Here is a 19,190-nt window from a genome sequence, read left to right as displayed (position 1 = left end):
AAGTGGGCAGAACCTACCGGGCCACCATCTCCCCAAGCCCCTGCCAGCCTAAGTTTTGGCCTCGAAGGGAAGGGTTGTAGCTCCTGTCTTGTTCTGTAGGGGGAGCCAAGGAGGGTTCCTCATACCAAGAGATGAACGGGCCCCAGGAGAACCACCTGCACCGGTGGGGGCCTGGGATCTGCACTCTGAGCCTACGGAGAGACAGATGGTGAGAAGCAGCCACAGAGGGACTGGGTCCCCAGGTCGGGGCTGCCCAAGGGACCCCCAACCACCGGAAGCACCTGCCAGGTGACAAGACCGGGTGGCCGGGGCTGGGGAACAGCATCTGGGTGGGTTGGCCTTGGGGACAGTCCCCTCAGAAGACACCTCCTATCACTGGCACATCCACATAGGGCTGCCCTTGCACATCTGAACAAAGGTGAGAGCTCTCTCCACAGAAAATGCACCCCTGCACGCACACAATTTTATACCCAACTTCATGGCAACCTTGGGGTCAGACCGAGCTGAGTGACAATGGGTACACCTCTTACTACCCGTGTGACCATTGGCAAGTGACTCAACTTCTCTCTGGGCCTTAATTTCCCCATCTGTACACGAGAATGATAATACCATCTCAATAAGGCTGGTGGGAGGAATAAACCAGTGATTCCACCTAAAGTGCTTCAAACAGCGTCTAGTCCAATGCATTACAGCCGCCATAATCACCCCCATCACCATCGTCATCGTCCCCATCACTCTCACCATCATGGGCCCCTCCTGAAACCCATCCACGGAGCCTACATGAAAAACCCTTGACCTAGGGCTGGGTTTTTCAAACGGCATTTTGATGGGGCCCAACATTTTTTTAAAAAAGAAAAGAAAACATCACAGAAAAAGGTACCTCCTAGCAGGGAAAGGATTCTTCAGTTAAATATATTTATATTTAAATAGACACCCACGGATGGATGTACTGAATCACAACGTAAAATACTTCTCCTACCACGGTTCCCGGTCAGAAACGGTTGACAGTCCCGCTCCAGGGGCCAGCCCTCATACACTGAGCTCCTGGCTCCGCAGTTTCTGAGGCCCCAGAACCCTGAGCGCACGCAAAGCCCCGCTTTGGCTGAGCCAGGGTTCAGGCACTGCAGGGAAGGCAGCAGCATTCTGGAAGCCACTCAGAAAGCCAAGCCTAGGGGTCCTCCCAGGAGCCCAAAGCCCCGTCAGCCTCCGGGGAGAGGAGCAACGTGTTTCTGGTGCTGCCTTCCAAATACAGGATCCATTCTTCAAAACTCTAATCAAATATTTACAAGACGGGACGAGGCCTCATCTGCATGGAGAGAAGGCATCTGTTAGCTCCTGTGAGCCACAGCAAGGGGTGGCTTTTTGAAAGAGACGCTTAGAAATCCATCAGAGACCCCGCGGACCCCCAGAAGCCAACCCACGCTTGCCTCCGCCTGCCCAGCTTCTCCTCGCCCAGCACCACGGAGCCTTCCCCTGGGGGTGGCGTCTCCCCATAGATGCACCTGCTGAGTTCTTGGAGACTCACCACCTCAAGTCCTGGGATGGTGGAATCCACCCTGCCCCCGGGGACGCCCTGAGAGGCTGCTCAAGGCCCTGAAGTTGGCATCAGACATCCTTCCTGGTTCTGCCCCCGGGCCGCTCACTTTACCTCTCCCAGCAGGACAATGATGCCTGTGTCCCCAGAAGTTACCCCATGAGGGCAGGGGTGGGGGTCCTTCTTGTTCCGTGCTGTACCCGTGACACAGGGGGGAGGCAAAGAAGAGAGGGAGGAGGTTTAAAAGGACGAAGTTGTACTTCCATTAGGAAAACGCTTTCTAAGTACCCAGGAGCTCTGTCAATGGGAAAAGGGGGTGTTTTAGCTCTTACTGAAATTTTAGGGGGAACAGGAAGGGTCAAATCACACAGGCAGACATCCACGGGAGACATTTCCCAGGATGGCCCATGGGTTGGGGAGCACCCTTGTGGGGCCAGGGCCTTTTTCAGGGTGGCCAGGAGCAGGACCAGAGCACTTGGAGAGACAGCCTCTTCAGGGTGACCGCCCTCCCCAGAGGCCTTAGACCAGCCCACGGGGCTCGGAAAACTCTCCGGCCCCTCCTGGATGATGTGCATTTGGGTTTCTGCCACGGGAAGAGGCGGTGCCAGTTCAAGGTGAAGTCAGCCCCAGATGGTCCATCGACCTCCTCCTCATCCGGTCAGGCCCCTTAGGGGCCAGAGGTGAAGTGCAAGGCTGCCCGGGTTTCCAGGCCGACGACAGGGCAGGCAGAGGCTCAAAGGCCTCCCGCCTAAGCAGCCAGGGTCCAGCACCCCCACCCGCCCCCGCTACTGGCCCACCCACAGCGGGAGCAGCCAGTGGTCTGGGACTGCCAATGCCCAAGACAGGATCCCGGGACCCTGCAAAAGAACATTCCCCGTCTCCAGTGTGACCTAGCCCCGGGACCCAGCCTCGCCACGAGGAGGGCCAGGAACCCAGCGTCTACACGCCTTCCAGGACACGTCCCAGACCCCAAGGAGGTCGGATGAATCAGAAACCCGACTGAGCGATGGGAAGCGGCTTTATGTCCTGAATTTCTGTCTTTCTGTTCTAAAGTAACCATTGGAATAATTTTCTTACAGAATGATAGTTGCCATGACAACCAGAGCAAATTTTCCTTTTCTGAAACAGATGTCTCATTTAGTTGAAAATTAGAATGTGAACAAACCCATGGGAAAAATTAATTCAAACTTTAACAGAGCGCTGAATACAATGTAATCTCTCAGAGGTTAACCCCTTAACAGCTTTTTTGTGCGCTTATGGTAACCTTCGAATCCAGTCTAATTAAGCCCGCTTAGCCAATACAAATGACCTCCTCGTGGCCAATCATTAAACGATTTCCCCCCGAAGCGTGAATCCCAGGTCCCCGACGGCAGAAGGGAGGGGGACGGTGCTGGTCTAGAGCCGCTCCGCTTTGCCAGGTAAGGCGTGCAGCCCCCAGGAGGGGGTGTCCCCTGGGGCCATTCAGGTAGCCTGAGGGGTGGCCACCCATTTCCCGGGGATGCTGGGGTGTGTGGACAGAGGAGGCCCCAGGGTGCCCCGGAGTGGGGCTGGGCCCAGGGGCACACCCAGGCCAGGGTACGATGCCCAGGGGCAGGCATCGGGGGTTCCCTCGGCCAATGCCGAGGGGCGCTGCGGGGACCCCAAGAGGGCACCCACACCAGCACACCTCCAGGGGTGTTCCATGAGCCCCCCGTCCTCACACCCACTCTGGGAGGCAGCTGCCATCACTGCTCCATTTTACAGATGCAGAAACCGAGGTGTGGGGAGGAACAGAGACTTGCTCAGGGTTACCTGGTGACCAAGTGATGCAACCAGGGCTCAAACCCAGAGAGCGGATTCCAGAGCCTGGGCTCTCTGCCTTCAAGCCAGAATTATGCAAATAGGACCGGGAATCCTGCCTCCCCTTCCTCAGCAAACCCCTACTTTACCGGCCACTTCCCCATCTCAAATCAGCCAACCCTCAGGACAAAGTCCGGGGAGGCTCTCACTTTAAAGTCAAGGAAACAATGGCACAGAGAGGTTAAGAGGTGTGTCCGAGGACACACAGGAGGCAAGAGAGATTCCGGGGGTTCCTGGTTCCCGCCTCCTGTGCCCAATGGGCGACTGGCCCAAAGAGGATCCTGCTGGGGTGCTCAGGCCACAGGTTCCCCCCTCTTCAATGGCAACTGCCTGCCTGTCCCTCTGAGCAGCTCCCAGTCTCCCCTGCCAGGTCCCAGCCCCACCCCTGGCCCTGCCAGGTCCCCTCTGAGCCTGGCTGGACAGAGAGGAAGTAGCCTGTGATTCTGGCCCTTGGTGCCCCACCTCTCAACTGTTCCCCTCTGTGACTCCTCTACTCCAAAGCCTTCCATGGCTCCCTATGCCTGCAGGACAAGCCCAGACCTCACGGCCTGGCACACCGGCCCTTGGGCTCTGTCCCAGCCCACCTTTCGAACTGTCCTGCTCAGATTTCCTGTTGACCTCACCACTCGCCGGCCACAATAAGCCTCTCTGTTTCCTGAACACAACCTAGCCTTGCCCCACCTCTGGGTTTTTGCACCTGCTGTTCCAGCCATCTGAAAGGCCCTTCCTAGCCTCACCTCAGAGTCCATGACCCATTATTTGTTCAGGCTTGGCTTAAAGGCCCCCTCTTCCAGGAGGCTTCCCCTGGTCACATCATCCCCCAAGCACAGGTGACCCTCCCTTCTCTGCGTGCCCTCATGGTGGCTCCCGCAGGGCAGGCCGAGGTCAAAATCCCTCCTGCCTGACAGATGGCAGAGCCCAGGCGGCCTCAAGGAGGGTTTGCTCCCGGGATGCAGGAATGAATGAATGTAGGATAGAATTAACAGCAGGTGCTCTGCCCGGAAGGCAGGCAGGTGGGAAGAACCAAGCATCAGCCCCCTCTTCCGCGCACCCTCCCAATGGGTGCCCCGCCCCCCCCCCCGAGCCCCTGGAGTCCCGAAGCCCCCAGAGCTGCAGCAGGAACCAGCACGAGAACAGACAGCCTCCACTGGGCATCCCGCCTCCCATGACCTGCCCGGGGGGCTCATGTGCCCATTTCACAGATGAGGCCTCAGAGGTGAAGCAGGCTCAGTGTGCTCACACCCTCTGCTGCGTCCGACTCACCTCCTTTGGGGGAACCCCTGCCTCCCCAGGCCGCCCACTCCTGGGCTGGGGGTTGAGGACGGCTGCCCTGCCAGGTAGAGGGGACAGCCTGTCACAGTGGACCCCGCGGGGTCACACATTCTCACCGCCATCCCTCATGCTACGGAGGCAGAGGCTGCAGTCTGAGGAAGGCAGTGGCCCCACTCCCCACAGAGAGGAAGCTTCTGCCTTCTCTCAGAGACGGCCAGTATGGAGAGCATCTCAGATGAGGCTGCCCCGTGTCACTGTCCCCAAGTGCTGCCCGGGACACTCTCGGCACTCCAGGGAGGTTGTGCTCCCATTCGGCAGCAGGGGAAACCGAGGCTCAGAGGTCAGTGACACACCCGGGTTCCCCGAGAGGGTTCATGCTGACCCCTCACCCCACAGGCGGTCCCCTGACCCCTGGGGACATCCCACAGTGCGGGCTGCCGCTCCCACCTGCCCAGCTCTGATAGAGGGGTTGGCCTTTCTCCTCTGCCCTCCCCGAGGGCAAGGGCGAGGCTGAGGGAGCCACCTCGCAGCGGCAGGGGCAGCGGCTGCCAGCGAGGGGGCAGGGCCACGCGGGCTGGCAACACGTCCCCAAGGACTGTCAATCACACACCTTGCCCTGGCACACAGCAGTTACCGCAAGTCAGCAGCAAGATAAGTGGAACCGAAGAATGGGGTCCTTTGTCATTCCTAATTAATTTCCCCCACCCTTCGGAGGTGGGGACCATTCATCTTTTGTTTCGCTGGGACTCAGAAGGCAGACAATTCGTTTCAAACATTAATCTCCTGTAGAATCGTGCGCATATGTGTTAAGGGGCCCTCTGTAAAGAAAATAACAACAACGTTGAAGCAACAAAGATAAGGACGGGAAAGGGGCAAAGGAGAAATTCTGCGTGAGAGGGAGAGGAGCGGGTGTGTGTGTGTGTGCGCGTGTGTGTGCGTGTGTGTGAGTGGAGGCAGCACAGCATAGGACCAGGGACCATGAGGAATTTCTTCCAGACACCAGAGTTCGCCGGCTGCCTGTGGCACATGGGGCTGGCGACCGCCAGAATCCAGCGGAGGGAGGAGACAGGACGTGAGCAGCAGCCGGACCCTTGGTGGCGGGCACGCCTGTGTCGGCTGGCTCCCGACCCCCTTCGCACTGTCACAGGCCCGGCATCAGGCTCGGGTGGGGCTTGCGGCCAGTCCCAGGGGCAGGCGGGCCCCGTGGCTTCCACTTGAGCACAGCCCATCCCCGACCCGAGGGGGCAGGCGGGGCAATAGCACCGAGGTCGAGGTCACAGCGATGCCCCCCCCCAGCGGCTCTGCGTGCCGCCCTCATCCCGCCCTTGGCCGGCCCTGGGAGGGGAGAATCCGAGTCTGATTTCACAGAAGCAGGACCCGGAGCTCAGGGAGAACATGCTGGGCCCAGGGATCCAGGAAGCCCCATCGGGGCTCTGCATCCCGCCAGCGGGACGGGGCCAGGGGGCCAGGGCGGAAGGGAAGGAGCAGCTGACGAGGTTGCCTGCTGGCCGGTCCAGGCCGGTCACTCCCAAAGCTGACCAAGCCCACCTGCCTGGGCTGGACCCCCGAGCAGCTCTGCCTAGGGCTGAGATCTCAGGCCAGTTCCTCGGCTACCCAAGCCTCACCTTCCCCATCTGCAAAATGGGGATGAAAACAATCCTGACTCGCCCCGTTGCTAGGCAGGCGGAGCAGGCCCTGGGGAGCTTGCTGAGTGAGGGGTCTCAGGGGTCGTGCTGCAGAAGAGGGAGGAAAGCCGGGAGAGGAAGGCCACAGCCCGGTGCTAACATCACCTAGAAACACGAGACGAATTCTAAGAAACACAGCTTTAGGTACACAGAGACCAGCAGCCTTTGAACCAGGGAAGGTGCGTCTTCCTGGCCCAGAAGTAACAAGCAGGAGGCCTCAGGGGCTTAAGGGGGAGGGAGCTGGGCCTGCCACCCTCCCTCTGTAAAGCTGGGCCCCCAGAGGGCTTCAGGGGGCAGGCAGGGAAGTGGAGCAGAAAAGGCCACCCCGTGACCACATAGAGGCAGGACGATTCCACCAGATGGAAGATGCCCTTGACCCCCGGGCCAGGGCTTGTCCTCCAGCAGGCGGGTCCACGCGGCCCAGGAAGCCCTCGGTCAAGAAGCAAAAGTAAGCCATCCCCAGCCACGTGCACCCACAGACCGAGGCGGGCACACTTCTGTCTTACGGGCACCCCCAAACCAGGCTACACCCCCAAACTGGGCTGCCCGGGACGTCCCCGGGCAGAGCTTCATAGAACGCCAGTGTGCGATCCCACTGGCCAACGCCCCAAACAGCTTGGGCAATTATTAGAGGGAGACTGAAAAAAAAAAATAAATGTTTTTTTGAAAGATTGAAAAGGTTTTCTTAAGAGAAAGAGCAAAGCATTCTGGGTAAGCGGCTTGGAGCTGAGCCACAGCGGCACCTGGAGAGGGCACCAGTGGCAAACGGACTCCGCAGTGTTCCTGGGAAGGGCGGTGTCCCCGAAGTCGGGGGGGCCGTGGCCACGGGGCAGGGGGGGCTTCCCTGTGCCCCCAGCAGCCTCTGGCTGCAGCCGGGCACAGCGGGCCATGGGCGACCACAGGCCTCAGGCCTGGAGGGTCCCAGGACCTCAACCACATCCTGGCGGGAGCCTCCGGGGCAAGGAAGAAGCCAGGACTTCACTATATTAGCCTCTATTCTTTTTTTCTCCAAAAGACTTATCTAATGAAGTTAAAAAAGAAACCTTTTAGCACCTCTCTGTACCCAGTTCTGGCGGTGGGGGGGTGGAACCCGCCTCTCAGGCACTGGGGCACCCGAAGCAAGTCCCTTCCCTTCTTGGGTCTCAGCCTCCTCAGCTCTCCAGTGGGGACAAGGGTCCAGACCCCGCTGACGGCTAAGAAGGTTAGAAGCGGCTGAGCGCGGGGCCTCCAGGGCAGCGATGAGAACAGGTGCCATCGGGATCATCCACCAACAAGCAGACCTTTGCTCCTTACAACGGCCAGACGGCTCAGTTCCTGCCCCCACCCCTCCCGGCGGCCTGTCCTGCGCACACAGGGAGGGAAGGACATGGAAGGTTCGGCCCCTGCCCGCACCCCGTCCCCCGGGGCGGCTCAGTGGGCACCCCCTGGCTGTGCAGGAAACCTTGATCTCTGGGCAATCCAGGCAGCGAGCTGTAGAGGGTTAGGGGGTGGGCGGGACCGCCGTGTGCCGACTGGCTACTCTGTGCCAAGCAGTTTATACCCATGACCTCCCAGAATCCCGAGAACAATGCCGCAGGGGCTGTCATCTCACAGAAAGCCTGGATTCGGACCCCAGATCCCCCGGCCGGGACCCGCCCGGTAGCACGAGCGTTCGAGCGTGGCCTGGCGTGTAAAGAGAGCCAGTCCCCCAGGCCCCTGGCTCCCTGGGAGAGGGGCAGGGCACCTGCCTGGAGGAGGCAGTGCCAGGCCGCCAAGCTGAGAACCAGGATCCGCGCCCAGACGCCCAGCAACGGCCGGCAGCCACTTCTCAAAGTTTAATGTCTCAGCAGGTTTACATTCCTTCTTTCAAAATACCAGAAGTAATTAGACCAGATGGACAAGCTGCATGCCAATTTCACTCCCTCCCGCGCTCCTCTCTCTTTTTTTTTTTTTTCAAATCAAGGCCGTTTTCAGTTAAATGAGAACAAAAAAATGTATCCAAGACCCATAAATGAATACGGTATGTATACAGAATTTTTTCCCAACGCTTAAGATTCTGTAACAGCTGAGTTCTTCCTCTCTTCGGCGGTTGGTTCCCGCCCCTTCCTCTAAGCCGGGCTGGTGAGGGCTCAGCGCAGTCTGTTCCCGAGGGGCCCGGACGTGGCTCCCCTGAGGCCTGGAAAGTCGCGGTGCCCCAGGGACAGCGGCCCAAACACACACAGCCCTGGCGAGACTCTGGACTGCGGGCCTCAGTGATGGAGCCTCTGCCGGGGTAGGGAGGGAACGGGGTGCAGCGGTGGGGGGGGGCAGGGATCTGGCCTCCAGCCTGGGGGTAAGTTGAGAGACGGCATGGGCAGGCCCTGATTTAGAGAGACCAGCACGGAGGAGGAGGAGGAGGAGGAGGAGGAGGGAGAGGGAGAGGAGGAGGGAGAGGGAGAGGAGGAAGGACGCTGCAGGCAAGGAGGCTGAGGAGCCCCAGAAAGACAGACGCAGGAACGCCACGCCAGGTCTGACTTTTAACTGAGTCCCCACGGCCCGCTATCTGTCACCTGTCCGTCCATCCATCCATCCAACAAACATTTATTCTGCTAAGCCAGGCACTGTACTAGACTGGAGTGAGGCCCAGCAAACAGAGATTCAGGTCCCCGTTCTCAGGAAGCCCCAAACGTTCCAGTAGGAAAGAAAACCGTCGCCAGAGTAATTACGACAGGGTGGCCCTGTCGTGGACGGTGCGGCCCTAAGTGGACGGAGGGAGCAGCAGAGGCCCACACACAGACCCCACGCGGAAGGGGGAGGTGGCAGTACTGAGCACGAACAGAAAGGGCAGAAGCTTCCGGAAGACAACAGAGACATGTCTTCATGATTCCAGGGAGGCGGAGATCTCTCGAACAGAGCACGGAAAGCAAAACACCAATACGGCCGACGACACCAAAATTCAGAGCTTCTGGCCATCTGAAGGCACCGCAGAGAGAGAGAAAATCACAGAGGAGGAAAAGCCACTTGTAACGTTCAGAACCCCTGAAGAATCTCTACGAACCAATAAGAAGGAGACAGACAACCCAATTATTTTTTTTTAAATGGGCAAAAGACGTGAGCACTTCTCAAAAGAAGAGATCCAAGGGTCTGACATAAGAGTCTCAGCCTCACTGGCCATCGGGGGACCGCGAAGGAAAGCCGGCCTGAGGCACCAACACAGCAGAATGGATGTAATTTAATAAGCCCTTACAACACCGGGGTGCCCGGGGGGCTCCGTCCGTTCAGCGTCCGACTTCGGCTCAGGTCGTGATCTCGCAGTCCGTGGGTTCGAGCCCCGCGTCAAGCTCTGCACTGACCGTCAAGAGCCTGCTCGGGATTCTCTCTCTCCCCCGCTCTCTGCCCCTCCCCCACTTGCGCTCATGCACTCCCTCTCTCTTCCAAACTAAATAAATAAACTTAAAAATAAATAAAGAAAACACAGCACGATATAATCCTGAGTGGAAAAGAAGACACCACACAACGCCCAGTGTAGCAGCCCTTTTCACAAAGAACCAGACTATCTCAGGCCGGGGTGTTCATTGTGAACTTCAGATAAACAACAAAGAATTTCTTAGTGTAAGTATGTCCCAAAGATTGCATGGGACATACTCATAAATTATTCTGTCTGGCTCATCACCTGCTACAGGTAATGGTGCCCTGTCATGGCGGGGGGGTGGGGGGGGGGCACATCAAGGGCCGATGGGAACCTGAAGGCAAGCCTGGGGCCAGGGACAGCCTGGGTCAGCACGGGGTGTCAGCGGTTATGGACACCCCCCACCTCATCTGAGCTCCCAGAGGGCAGAGCCAGGCCTGGTCCATTTCGGGGTCCCCAGAGCCCTGCAGGGGGCTGGGCACATGACGGCCTTGTGGCCTTCAGGGTAGGTGGCCCCACAAAAAATTGGAACGATTCTCTCTCCCAAGCACAGCATCTATCTCCTGGTGGCACCACTTAGAAGAAAAGCCGATCGCAGTGACCACGAGTTTGCTTTCTGTGTCCCCTTCCCAGCTGGTTCTGGAAGCTGGAAGCTTTGCCTTGTGCCCAGGTGGCAGGGGCTGGGGGCTGAGCCTCGACAGACAGTTGGGGGGAGTCGGTGCATGAGCCCCGCACCAGGCAGAATCGGCCCCGGCTGTGAATAGCCTCCCAGGGACAGGTTCGTGCCGTTTCCCACGGTGCCCCTGGTGCAGTTGGGACCCCGAGGCTCGGAGAGGCGTGACTCCCCAGGTCAGACATGGAGCGAGAGGCAGAGCCTAGGGATGCGTCTGCCGTGTCTGGGCCCAGGGAATGAGCCCTTGACTGACAGCCGGGCCTGCGCCTCTGAGCGCGGTCTCCCTTCCGGGACTCAGCTGTGATGTGCTGGGTCCCCATGGATTGATAACACAGGGTGACAGGCAGAGGGAGCTGTGACTCACTGAGAGTTGAGCGCCCAGGGTGAGGGCCTCCGCTCTCCCACCGCGACCTACCCCCAGGCTGGAAGCCACGCTCCACGCCCAGAACGCCCACGGCCCCTCAAGCTGTTCCCTCTGACCGTCACACCCTTCCCCGGCCCCCCACCCTCCGTGGCCACCTGTGCCTCTTCAGCCCCTGCCCCTCCCACGGGAAGCCTGCCCGGAGCCCAGCTCCCAGGCCCTGGCCCCCTGGCCTTTGCGGAATCAAGGACTTGGTGGCTGATGTGCCTCCCACGGCGGACACAAACCCCGTGAAGGCAAGAGCTGCACCCGTCTGGTTCCCAGCATGTCCCCGGGACCCAGATTAGTGTGTGGCAGTCAATAAAGCCCTGACAAATGAGGTAGGCAATTAACAGGTCACCCTGAGAGCATCAGTCGGGTGCCCTGGCCGCCATATCCTCACGGGGCCAATAAGGCGTAGGCGCATCAGAAGGCTTTTTGGAGAACCAAGGAACACACATAGAGCCCGTGGTTCTGGGCCTGGCACGTAGTAGGTGTTCATACGAGGACACCGAATGGCCTCTAACCTGAAGCAGAAAGAGCCCAACTACGAGTCTGGACAACCAGTCATTACAGACAACCTGGGCAGGCCAGGTCCTCTACTTGCCCTTCTGTGAAATGGGATCATTAGAGTCCTGGCCCTGCCTTGGGCGCTGTTGAGGTATCAGCCAGAGGAGAGCTACCACCCCGGCCTCCAGCCCAGGAGTTCCCGGGGAACAGTAATTACAACCAACCTCCAGGGCCTCGCTCTGGGCCAGGCCTTCCTCTGGATGGGCCCACACAGACCTCACAACTGCCTGTAACGCGGGTGGTGTCATTTCCCCACTCTACAGAGGGACCAGAGAGGTTAAGGCACTTGCCCAAAGTCACACAGCTACATAGTCACGGCGCCCCGATCTGAACGGCCTTTCCCTTACCAACCAACTGCCCGGCCACTGCTGCTGCTGTGATTCCCGCCACCTGCTCCCAGCCCCAGATGGGGCCTACGGGAAACCAGGGCAGCTGCTAGAATGCCAGCTCCCAGCCTGCAGGGGGAGCACAGAGGAGGTACCATTTAGCCCTCAGCATCGAGGGCTGTGAAACAGCACCCCAAAGAGTCTGGTGGAGCCCAGCACAGAACGGGGCTCAGAGATATGGCTCCTCTCCTGCCTCCTCCACCTGTGGAAACCCCACTTCAAATCCCCCCTCCCACAGGGAGCCCTCCTGGATTTCACCAAGGCCTCCTTGGGTCCCTTCTCTGTCCTGCGCCCCTCCCACTCCCACAGACAGGACGACCGACAGGTAAGGACGTCAAGGAGAAAGCAGTAAGGCCCCAGGACGACCGGAACTAAAGAGTCTAGAACTGTCCGTGCTGGAAGTCACAAAAGCCAAACGCAGGAGCCACCGGCGGCCCAAGCACAGAGCAGTCGCACCAACCGCTGGCCTCACTCTGGCCTCGGGAGCACCAGGATTTGGCCTCCAGCTGGCACAGGGGACCACGGGGCCCTGGCCCTGGCCCTCCACTCACCCATGAGCCCTAAGAGCAGGCTGCCAAAGGGGTTCTTCAGTGCCCAGCCCTGGGGGTGCACACAGCTGCTCTGGGGGGAGGGAAGTGGGTGGGCGCCGGGGGGCACCTGCCAGTCCCCACCCCCTGCCTGTCCTCCGTCCCACCTACTGGGTTCTGGCCAAGCGGTGTCGGAAGGTTGGCCTCTGGAGCAAAGAACAGAAATGGTGTCTCTGTTCGCGGAGAGCTTGATGGTGCGGGCACCAGGCCCGGCCGAACCCCCGACACCTTCACGACCACCCTCTGCAGGAGGTGTGCTGCCACTCCCGTTTGGCAGGGAAGGGAGGTGGGGCACAGAGAGGCTAAGTGACTTGCCCAGGGTCACACAGCCCATCAAGGGTGAGGCCCAGGTTTCAGCCCAGGCAGTCTGGTTCCAAAGCCACACTATTAATTCCTACAGAACATGACATTTTTAAGAAGGGGTGTGTGTGCATGCGGGTGTGTAGGGGCGAGGGGGTGTGGGAAACACGGGGCACAGAGATGCTGTCCAGATTGGCTGGTCTGGTACCTGAAGGCCTTCCCATTGGCCCCCCTGACTCCCTCGCGGACCTCCCGCTCCAGTCCTTCCGCCGTGCCCAGCCAGACTTCTTCTCCAAGTCTGGGCTCCGGCGGCCTGCCAGGCAGATTCAGCCACCTCCCCTCTGCTCCTGTCCTGGGCACCGAGCTCACCACGTCCTCCAATGCCCCAGCAGTCCTCATCTGAGACCTCAGAGGCTGCGGGGAGCTCATGGAGACCGACCGCGGACACGGTGAGGACCAGAGAGATGACAGCAGGCACCTCCTGGGGCTCAGGGACGGTAGGACAGCCACATGATCCCTCTGCCCCACGAAGAGTCCTTGGCAGGATGGGACAAGGTCCTAAACCCACCCGCAGCCTCTGGCCACCAGGTGTCACGGTGTGACGTCCAGCAGGCAGCCCAGGGGTTTCCCAGCTCCGTGTTGGTAACAGCTCTCCCTGAAGTCCCTGCACCCTACAGTCCCCGTGTGCCCCCAAATCGTCCCTCAGCCTCCCTGCGTGTACTACTCTGACGGCTTCGGGCCCTGTTACCCCTCCATAACTGGGGAGGCCCTTCTCCTCCCTCATAACTCAGGTCACCTCACCTCCTCCAAGCAGCCTTCTGGGATCATGCCACACTTTCAAGGACATGTGGTCTCTCTCCACCGTGTATGGCACCCTCCTCACCCTGCCAGCACTTGGCACCCTGTGGCTATTGCCAGCTGGGCCTCTAGGGAACACTTGACCTGTCCACCTGTAGAATGGGGACAGTGAATCGGTCCTCTCAGGGCTGAGTACGAATTAGAAACAATGCTTATGAGACTTTAGCCCAGGGACCAGCTAACAGAATTTGTTCAGGAATGATTTGCTGCTGCCACTACCACCATCCCCATCATCACCACTATAACGGCCATCCCCATCATCATCCCCACCATCATCAACATCACCACCATTATCAACATGACCATCATCACCATCATCACCACCATCACCATCATCACCACCATCATCCACATGACCATCATCATCACCACCATCATCACCATCAGCAGCACCACCATCACCACCATCACCACCATCATCACCATCACCATCACCACCATCACCATCACCACCATCACCATCACCATCACCATCCCCATCATCACCACTATAACGGCCATCCCCATCATCATCACCACCATCATCAACATCACCACCATTATCAACATGACCATCATCACCATCATCACCACCATCACCATCATCACCACCATCATCCACATGACCATCATCATCACCACCATCATCACCATCAGCAGCACCACCATCACCACCATCACCACCATCATCACCATCACCATCACCACCATCACCATCACCACCATCACCATCACCATCACCATCCCCATCATCACCACTATAACGGCCATCCCCATCATCATCACCACCATCATCAACATCACCACCATTATCAACATGACCATCATCACCATCATCACCACCATCACCATCATCGCCACCATCATCCACATGACCATCATCATCACCACCATCATCACCATCAGCAGCACCACCATCACCATCATCATCACCATCACCATCACCATCATCACCACTATAACGGCCATCCCCATCATCATCACCACCATCAACATGACCATCATCACCATCATCACCACCATCACCATCAGCAGCACCACCATCATCATCATCACCACCACCACCATCACCTTCATTACCATCATCACCACCATCATCACCACCATCATCACCATCAGCAGTACCACCATCACCACCATCATCACCATCACCATCACCATCACCATCATCACCATCACCATCATCATTACCATCATCACCATCACCTTCATTACCAGCATCACCACCATCACCATCATCACCATCACCACCATCGTCCTCACCATCACCACCATCGTCATCGTCACCACCATCATCAACATGACCATCATCACCATCATCACCACCATCAACATGACCATCATCATCACCACCATCATCACCATCAGCAGCACCACCATCACCACCATCACCACCATCACCATCACCATCACCATCACCATTCCCATCATCACCACTATAACGGCCATCCCCATCATCATCACCACCATCATCACCATCAGCAGCACCAGCATCACCACCATCGTCATCATCACCACCATCATCAACATGACCATCATCACCATCATTATCACCAGGGCCCCGATGGACCCACAGACCATACACAGAAGAGTCACAACTTGTTCTCACCTTGATCCCCACCAAGACAGGGATGAGGCCTGATTGTTCTGCATGCCCGGCAGAGGGTAAGGGTCTGATGTGGACTTGTGATTAAAACGACACAGTACACCAGGTCTCTGGCCTTCCACGAAAATTCCAGCTGCCTTTCCTCGGCCTGGCTGATCAATCGTCCCCCCTCACCTATGCCTCTTGCCAGGGGACATGGCGATAGGGAGGCTCCTGGCATACAGAATGATGGTTGAAAGCATGGGTTCTGGAACCGGAGTGCCAGCTTTGCCCCCTCCCTAGCTGTGTGACACTTGGCAAGGTCCTCACCCTCTCTGTGCCTCACACTCTCACCTGTAAAACGGGGTTGATAACAGTACCCACCTGTATGTGAGACAGTACCGCACGGAGGACACAGCTGATATGACTACTTGCCAGTTAGATACGGGGAAACCGAGGCTCAGAGAGCAGCAGTGACCTGCCAGGGGTCACACAGCGGGTGAGGGGAGAGCCCAGATGCAGTGCCCAGCAGGGATCCGGGGCTCCCCGGTGCTTGTCCGCGCCCCACCTCCCTCCGCGTGTTCAGCCTCAGCTCCTCCAGCGCCCCCAGCCGAGGTCGGGAAGGCGCCCGGCGCACTCACCACGGGGAGCCATAGATCCGGAAGCCCCGCACGGTGACCTCCGAGTCCTGCAGGTAGATGCAGTTGGTCAGGAGGGACTGCACGTTCTCGTAGTTCTCTGGCTTCAGCTTCGACACGGACGGGAAGTAGTAAAAGTCCTGCTTGATGAGGTCAGCCATGAACTCCTGGTCAAAGGTCAGCTCGTGGTTGCCAGCAATCACGATCTTGTACTCGTAGGGCAGGCTCCCTGCAGAGGCGGACGCAGACAGACACACAGCACATCGCTGTCGGCCTTCTGAAAGCCACGACAAGGCCCGGGGGAAGGGGGGGCAGCGGGGAGGGACAGACGACGGCCACCGGCATCCCGGGCAGAGCAGCTCCTGCCGCCCGCTCCCAGCGGGTGCCCTCGGATCAGCCCCATCATCATCCCCGCAGCCCGTCCGCCCAGGCGGCCGCTAGGGGACAGGCCACCAGACCCCAGGCCGGCGGGAGGGGCCCGCACAGCTTCCTCCAGGCCTCTGAGTTGCAGCGTGCCTCGCCCCACGCTCAGGACTTGCCCACCTCTGTTTTCTGTGTCTGGGAGACTTTTCCCCAGAGAGGAGACCCTGACCTGGACCCCCAGGCCTATGCCCCCAGCCTCACTGTCCCAGGGCCCATCATGAAGCAACCAAAACAAAGCTGGCTATGCGTAGCATACATTGAACCAGTAACAGGGTCCTTCTGGCCTCACTCTGCGCAGAAGCCCAGGCAGAAGCCCACACCATACCTCCTGCCTGTCCTCCTCTGGGGCCCCACCTGGCAGATGCCCTAAGCAGGTGTGGAGGCTGCCTCCCAGATGCTTCCAGCGCAGCTGCCCCCCCCCCCCACTAGCACAACCCCGTGGACTTAGTAAACCGCCACCCACCCCCAGCCCCCACCGCTCCCCAGAGCCAGCCTGGCCCCAGGCTCGGGGGGGCCCCTGACTCCCCATCTCCCACCAGCCTCAGCTGCCGGGCTCGCCGGGCCTGGAGAAAGAGTCGTGATGGCACCTGTGGGCCCTGATTTGGATGAAAAATGACAAGCTGAAGGTGAACCAACCCGGAGGCCCAAGCCCTTCTCGCGGCCCCTCCCGGCGGGGCGGGTCCTGTGGGTTGGGCCAGCACTAGGGGTTCGTGAACACAGCAGCCCAGCTCGGGGCCTCGGATAGGAGTGTCCAGGCAGGCAAGTGGTGACATTCCATGGCCATTCCACAGAGAAGCAGTCGTGGCCATCGGAAGGAACTTCTAAATGACCTGACTCTGGTTTCTGAAGGAGCCACAGCGACAACAGGGACACTAAGCTTTACCATCACCTGTGTCAGCAAGAGAGTCACTTCACTTGTCCCGAATTCTTCAGCATAAATGACTAGCTCACGTGATCCCAGAGGGTTGCAGGAGCACATACATTGCGCCAGGCACCCACCACGTCCACGGTGCCGATGTAGAAACTGAGGCGCAGGGGGCACCCGGGTGCGGTGGTGTGGAGGACGTGTGGCCTGGGGGTGACAGAGCTGGACTCTGAGCCAGCCCCACGTGGCCCCTGACACTTTCCACCTGCTTGGGGAGAGCCCAGGAGAGCGCCCCAACAAGCCCAGGTCACAGAGCTGTGTCCCAGCACACCGAAGGCCACGGCCACGCCTCTGGCTCTGGCCTTCTGTCCTGGCGCCCCAAGGTGATGTGAAAGGGCACCCTCCCAGGGGTCCTCAACCCCCCCTGGCTCCTGGCACACGGAGAAGACCCCTCCCTCACAGCGCATCTTCTCTGATCCCGGGTGGCCGTGACCCCCACAAGAGCAGACACAGGGCAAAGTGCTTAGTTTTGGGGCCAGCTGACCTCGGCTCAAATCCCGGCTCCATCAACCGTCATCTGAGCAAGTCACTTAACCTCTCTGAGCCTCAGTTTCCCCTCTGATCAAGGTGGGTGTGCCTGGGGAATGCCCCTTCCTGGGGGCTAAGGATCTCTGTGCCCCCCCCCCCCCACCCAGGCTCCACAGAGTCCCTTCCCTGTGACTGGCTCCCCAGGGGGGAACACAGTCCAGGAACAGCCACCCTTGCCTGTGACATGAAACCCTATGTCCTCTGCTGTCTGAGTGTTTTGTCATGAACCCAATTCCAAAAATGCTCCAAATCCTAAGGATTATTTGCCTCGAGAACTGACACCCGCAATGTTGGGTCACATGGGGTTGACCTGTGGTCAGACCCGACTTCCCATAGGCCTTTTAGGGAGCAGTGTGTCTGCCCAGGCCTGTGTGAGCTCCAGGAAGGGGCAGAGTGAGTCTCATGGCAGACAATAAATCACCATCTTAATGAACAATAACAATGTTTCGGGTACTGTACCTACAATTATTATATTCTAATCATGAGGAAGCAGAACAGTCCAGAACCCGGTTAGAAACTTCCTTCTCCACATCCCCACCCCACCCCGGAAACTGGGACACACAAATCCTGTCTAGCCTTGAGCTCTGTGGCTGTTCGAAGGCCACCTGATTCCCAGCACAGCCACAGGGGGCGGGAAGAGGGGAAGCCAGAAGTGTTTTCTGAAAAACTGGCAGAAAACCACAATCTGCTCACACTTCTCACCAGCCACCCCAGAATTCTTCACAAGCTTGAGAAAAGAGTGTTTTCTCCTCTTCGGTGTTTCTCAACTCGGGGAGGCCCCGAGACAATGACAGACCCAGCTCTGTCACTAACCAGCTGTGTGCCTCAGTTTCCTCACCTGTAGGGTGGGAAGAAGAATGCCGACCTCGCAAAACTGTTCTGGGATTTCAGAAGGGATGGAACAGAGATCACAACACAGGATACTCACATGATATTCACAGGCAGCTTTCCCGGGGCCAGAGTTTGCAGGCCAGACCTGCCCACAGACACATGTTGTTTGGCGTAACTTTTTTACTTGAATTTGTTGCCAACATAAAACACACACACACACACACACACACACACACACACCTCGAAAAATTCCCAGTAAAATGCCATTCTTTGTTTTCTAACAGTCGATCAATCGATTTGCACATTTCATGATCCTGGCCCAGTCAAATGCTGCGGATCTGTGCCTCCCTTAGGCAGGAAGTAGATGTCAGTTTGCCCCAGTCCCTACGCTCAGCCCACGTCACTCATTGGAAGTCCTGCCCAGTCCCGGCAGCCACCTGGCTTCTGGCCCTTGCCGCATCCCTGGAGACTTGCAGGGAACAGGCCTGGCCCTTGTCCCTCAGTGCCACCAGTCAGGCGGGGGATGGGCTCTCCAGGCCCTCTGCCTCCCCACCTACTTTTATCACGGCCCACCCTGCTGGGCCGGCCCAGGGGTGCCGAGTATCTGTTTGTTCCCCAAAGCCGGAGAGCCCCAGGAGCACAGGAGTAGACGTGTTGGCCTCACTCCCCTGGTGCCCGGCGGGTCCCAGTAGAAGTCTGGCAAAGGAAGCACCACAGGGTGACAGGGAGCAGAGAACCTCAGTGGCCCTGCTCCAGCTGCCAGCAGGGAGGGAGGAGGTTCGCAGGGGCCTGAGCAGCTGGGGAAAGGCT

The 19,190-nt window shown here is 58.7% G+C and overlaps 1 protein-coding gene across 1 annotated transcript in view; it reads right to left on the bottom strand.

Annotated features, from left to right (window-relative positions):
* MPPED1 (metallophosphoesterase domain containing 1) overlaps window positions 1-19,190 on the bottom strand; it is a 75,087-nt gene that overhangs the window by 8,057 nt on the left and 47,840 nt on the right. The window contains exon 4 of the mRNA XM_045463163.1: window positions 15,677-15,902. Coding sequence (XP_045319119.1) covers window positions 15,677-15,902 — 226 coding nt within the window. The remainder of the gene's footprint in view (window positions 1-15,676; window positions 15,903-19,190) is intronic.

The sequence above is a fragment of the Leopardus geoffroyi genome, chromosome B4, assembly GCF_018350155.1.
Source record: "Leopardus geoffroyi isolate Oge1 chromosome B4, O.geoffroyi_Oge1_pat1.0, whole genome shotgun sequence".
NCBI lineage: Eukaryota > Metazoa > Chordata > Mammalia > Carnivora > Felidae > Leopardus > Leopardus geoffroyi.
Note: the sequence above shows the minus strand (reverse complement) of the source record. Positions and strands in the feature narration are given on the sequence as shown.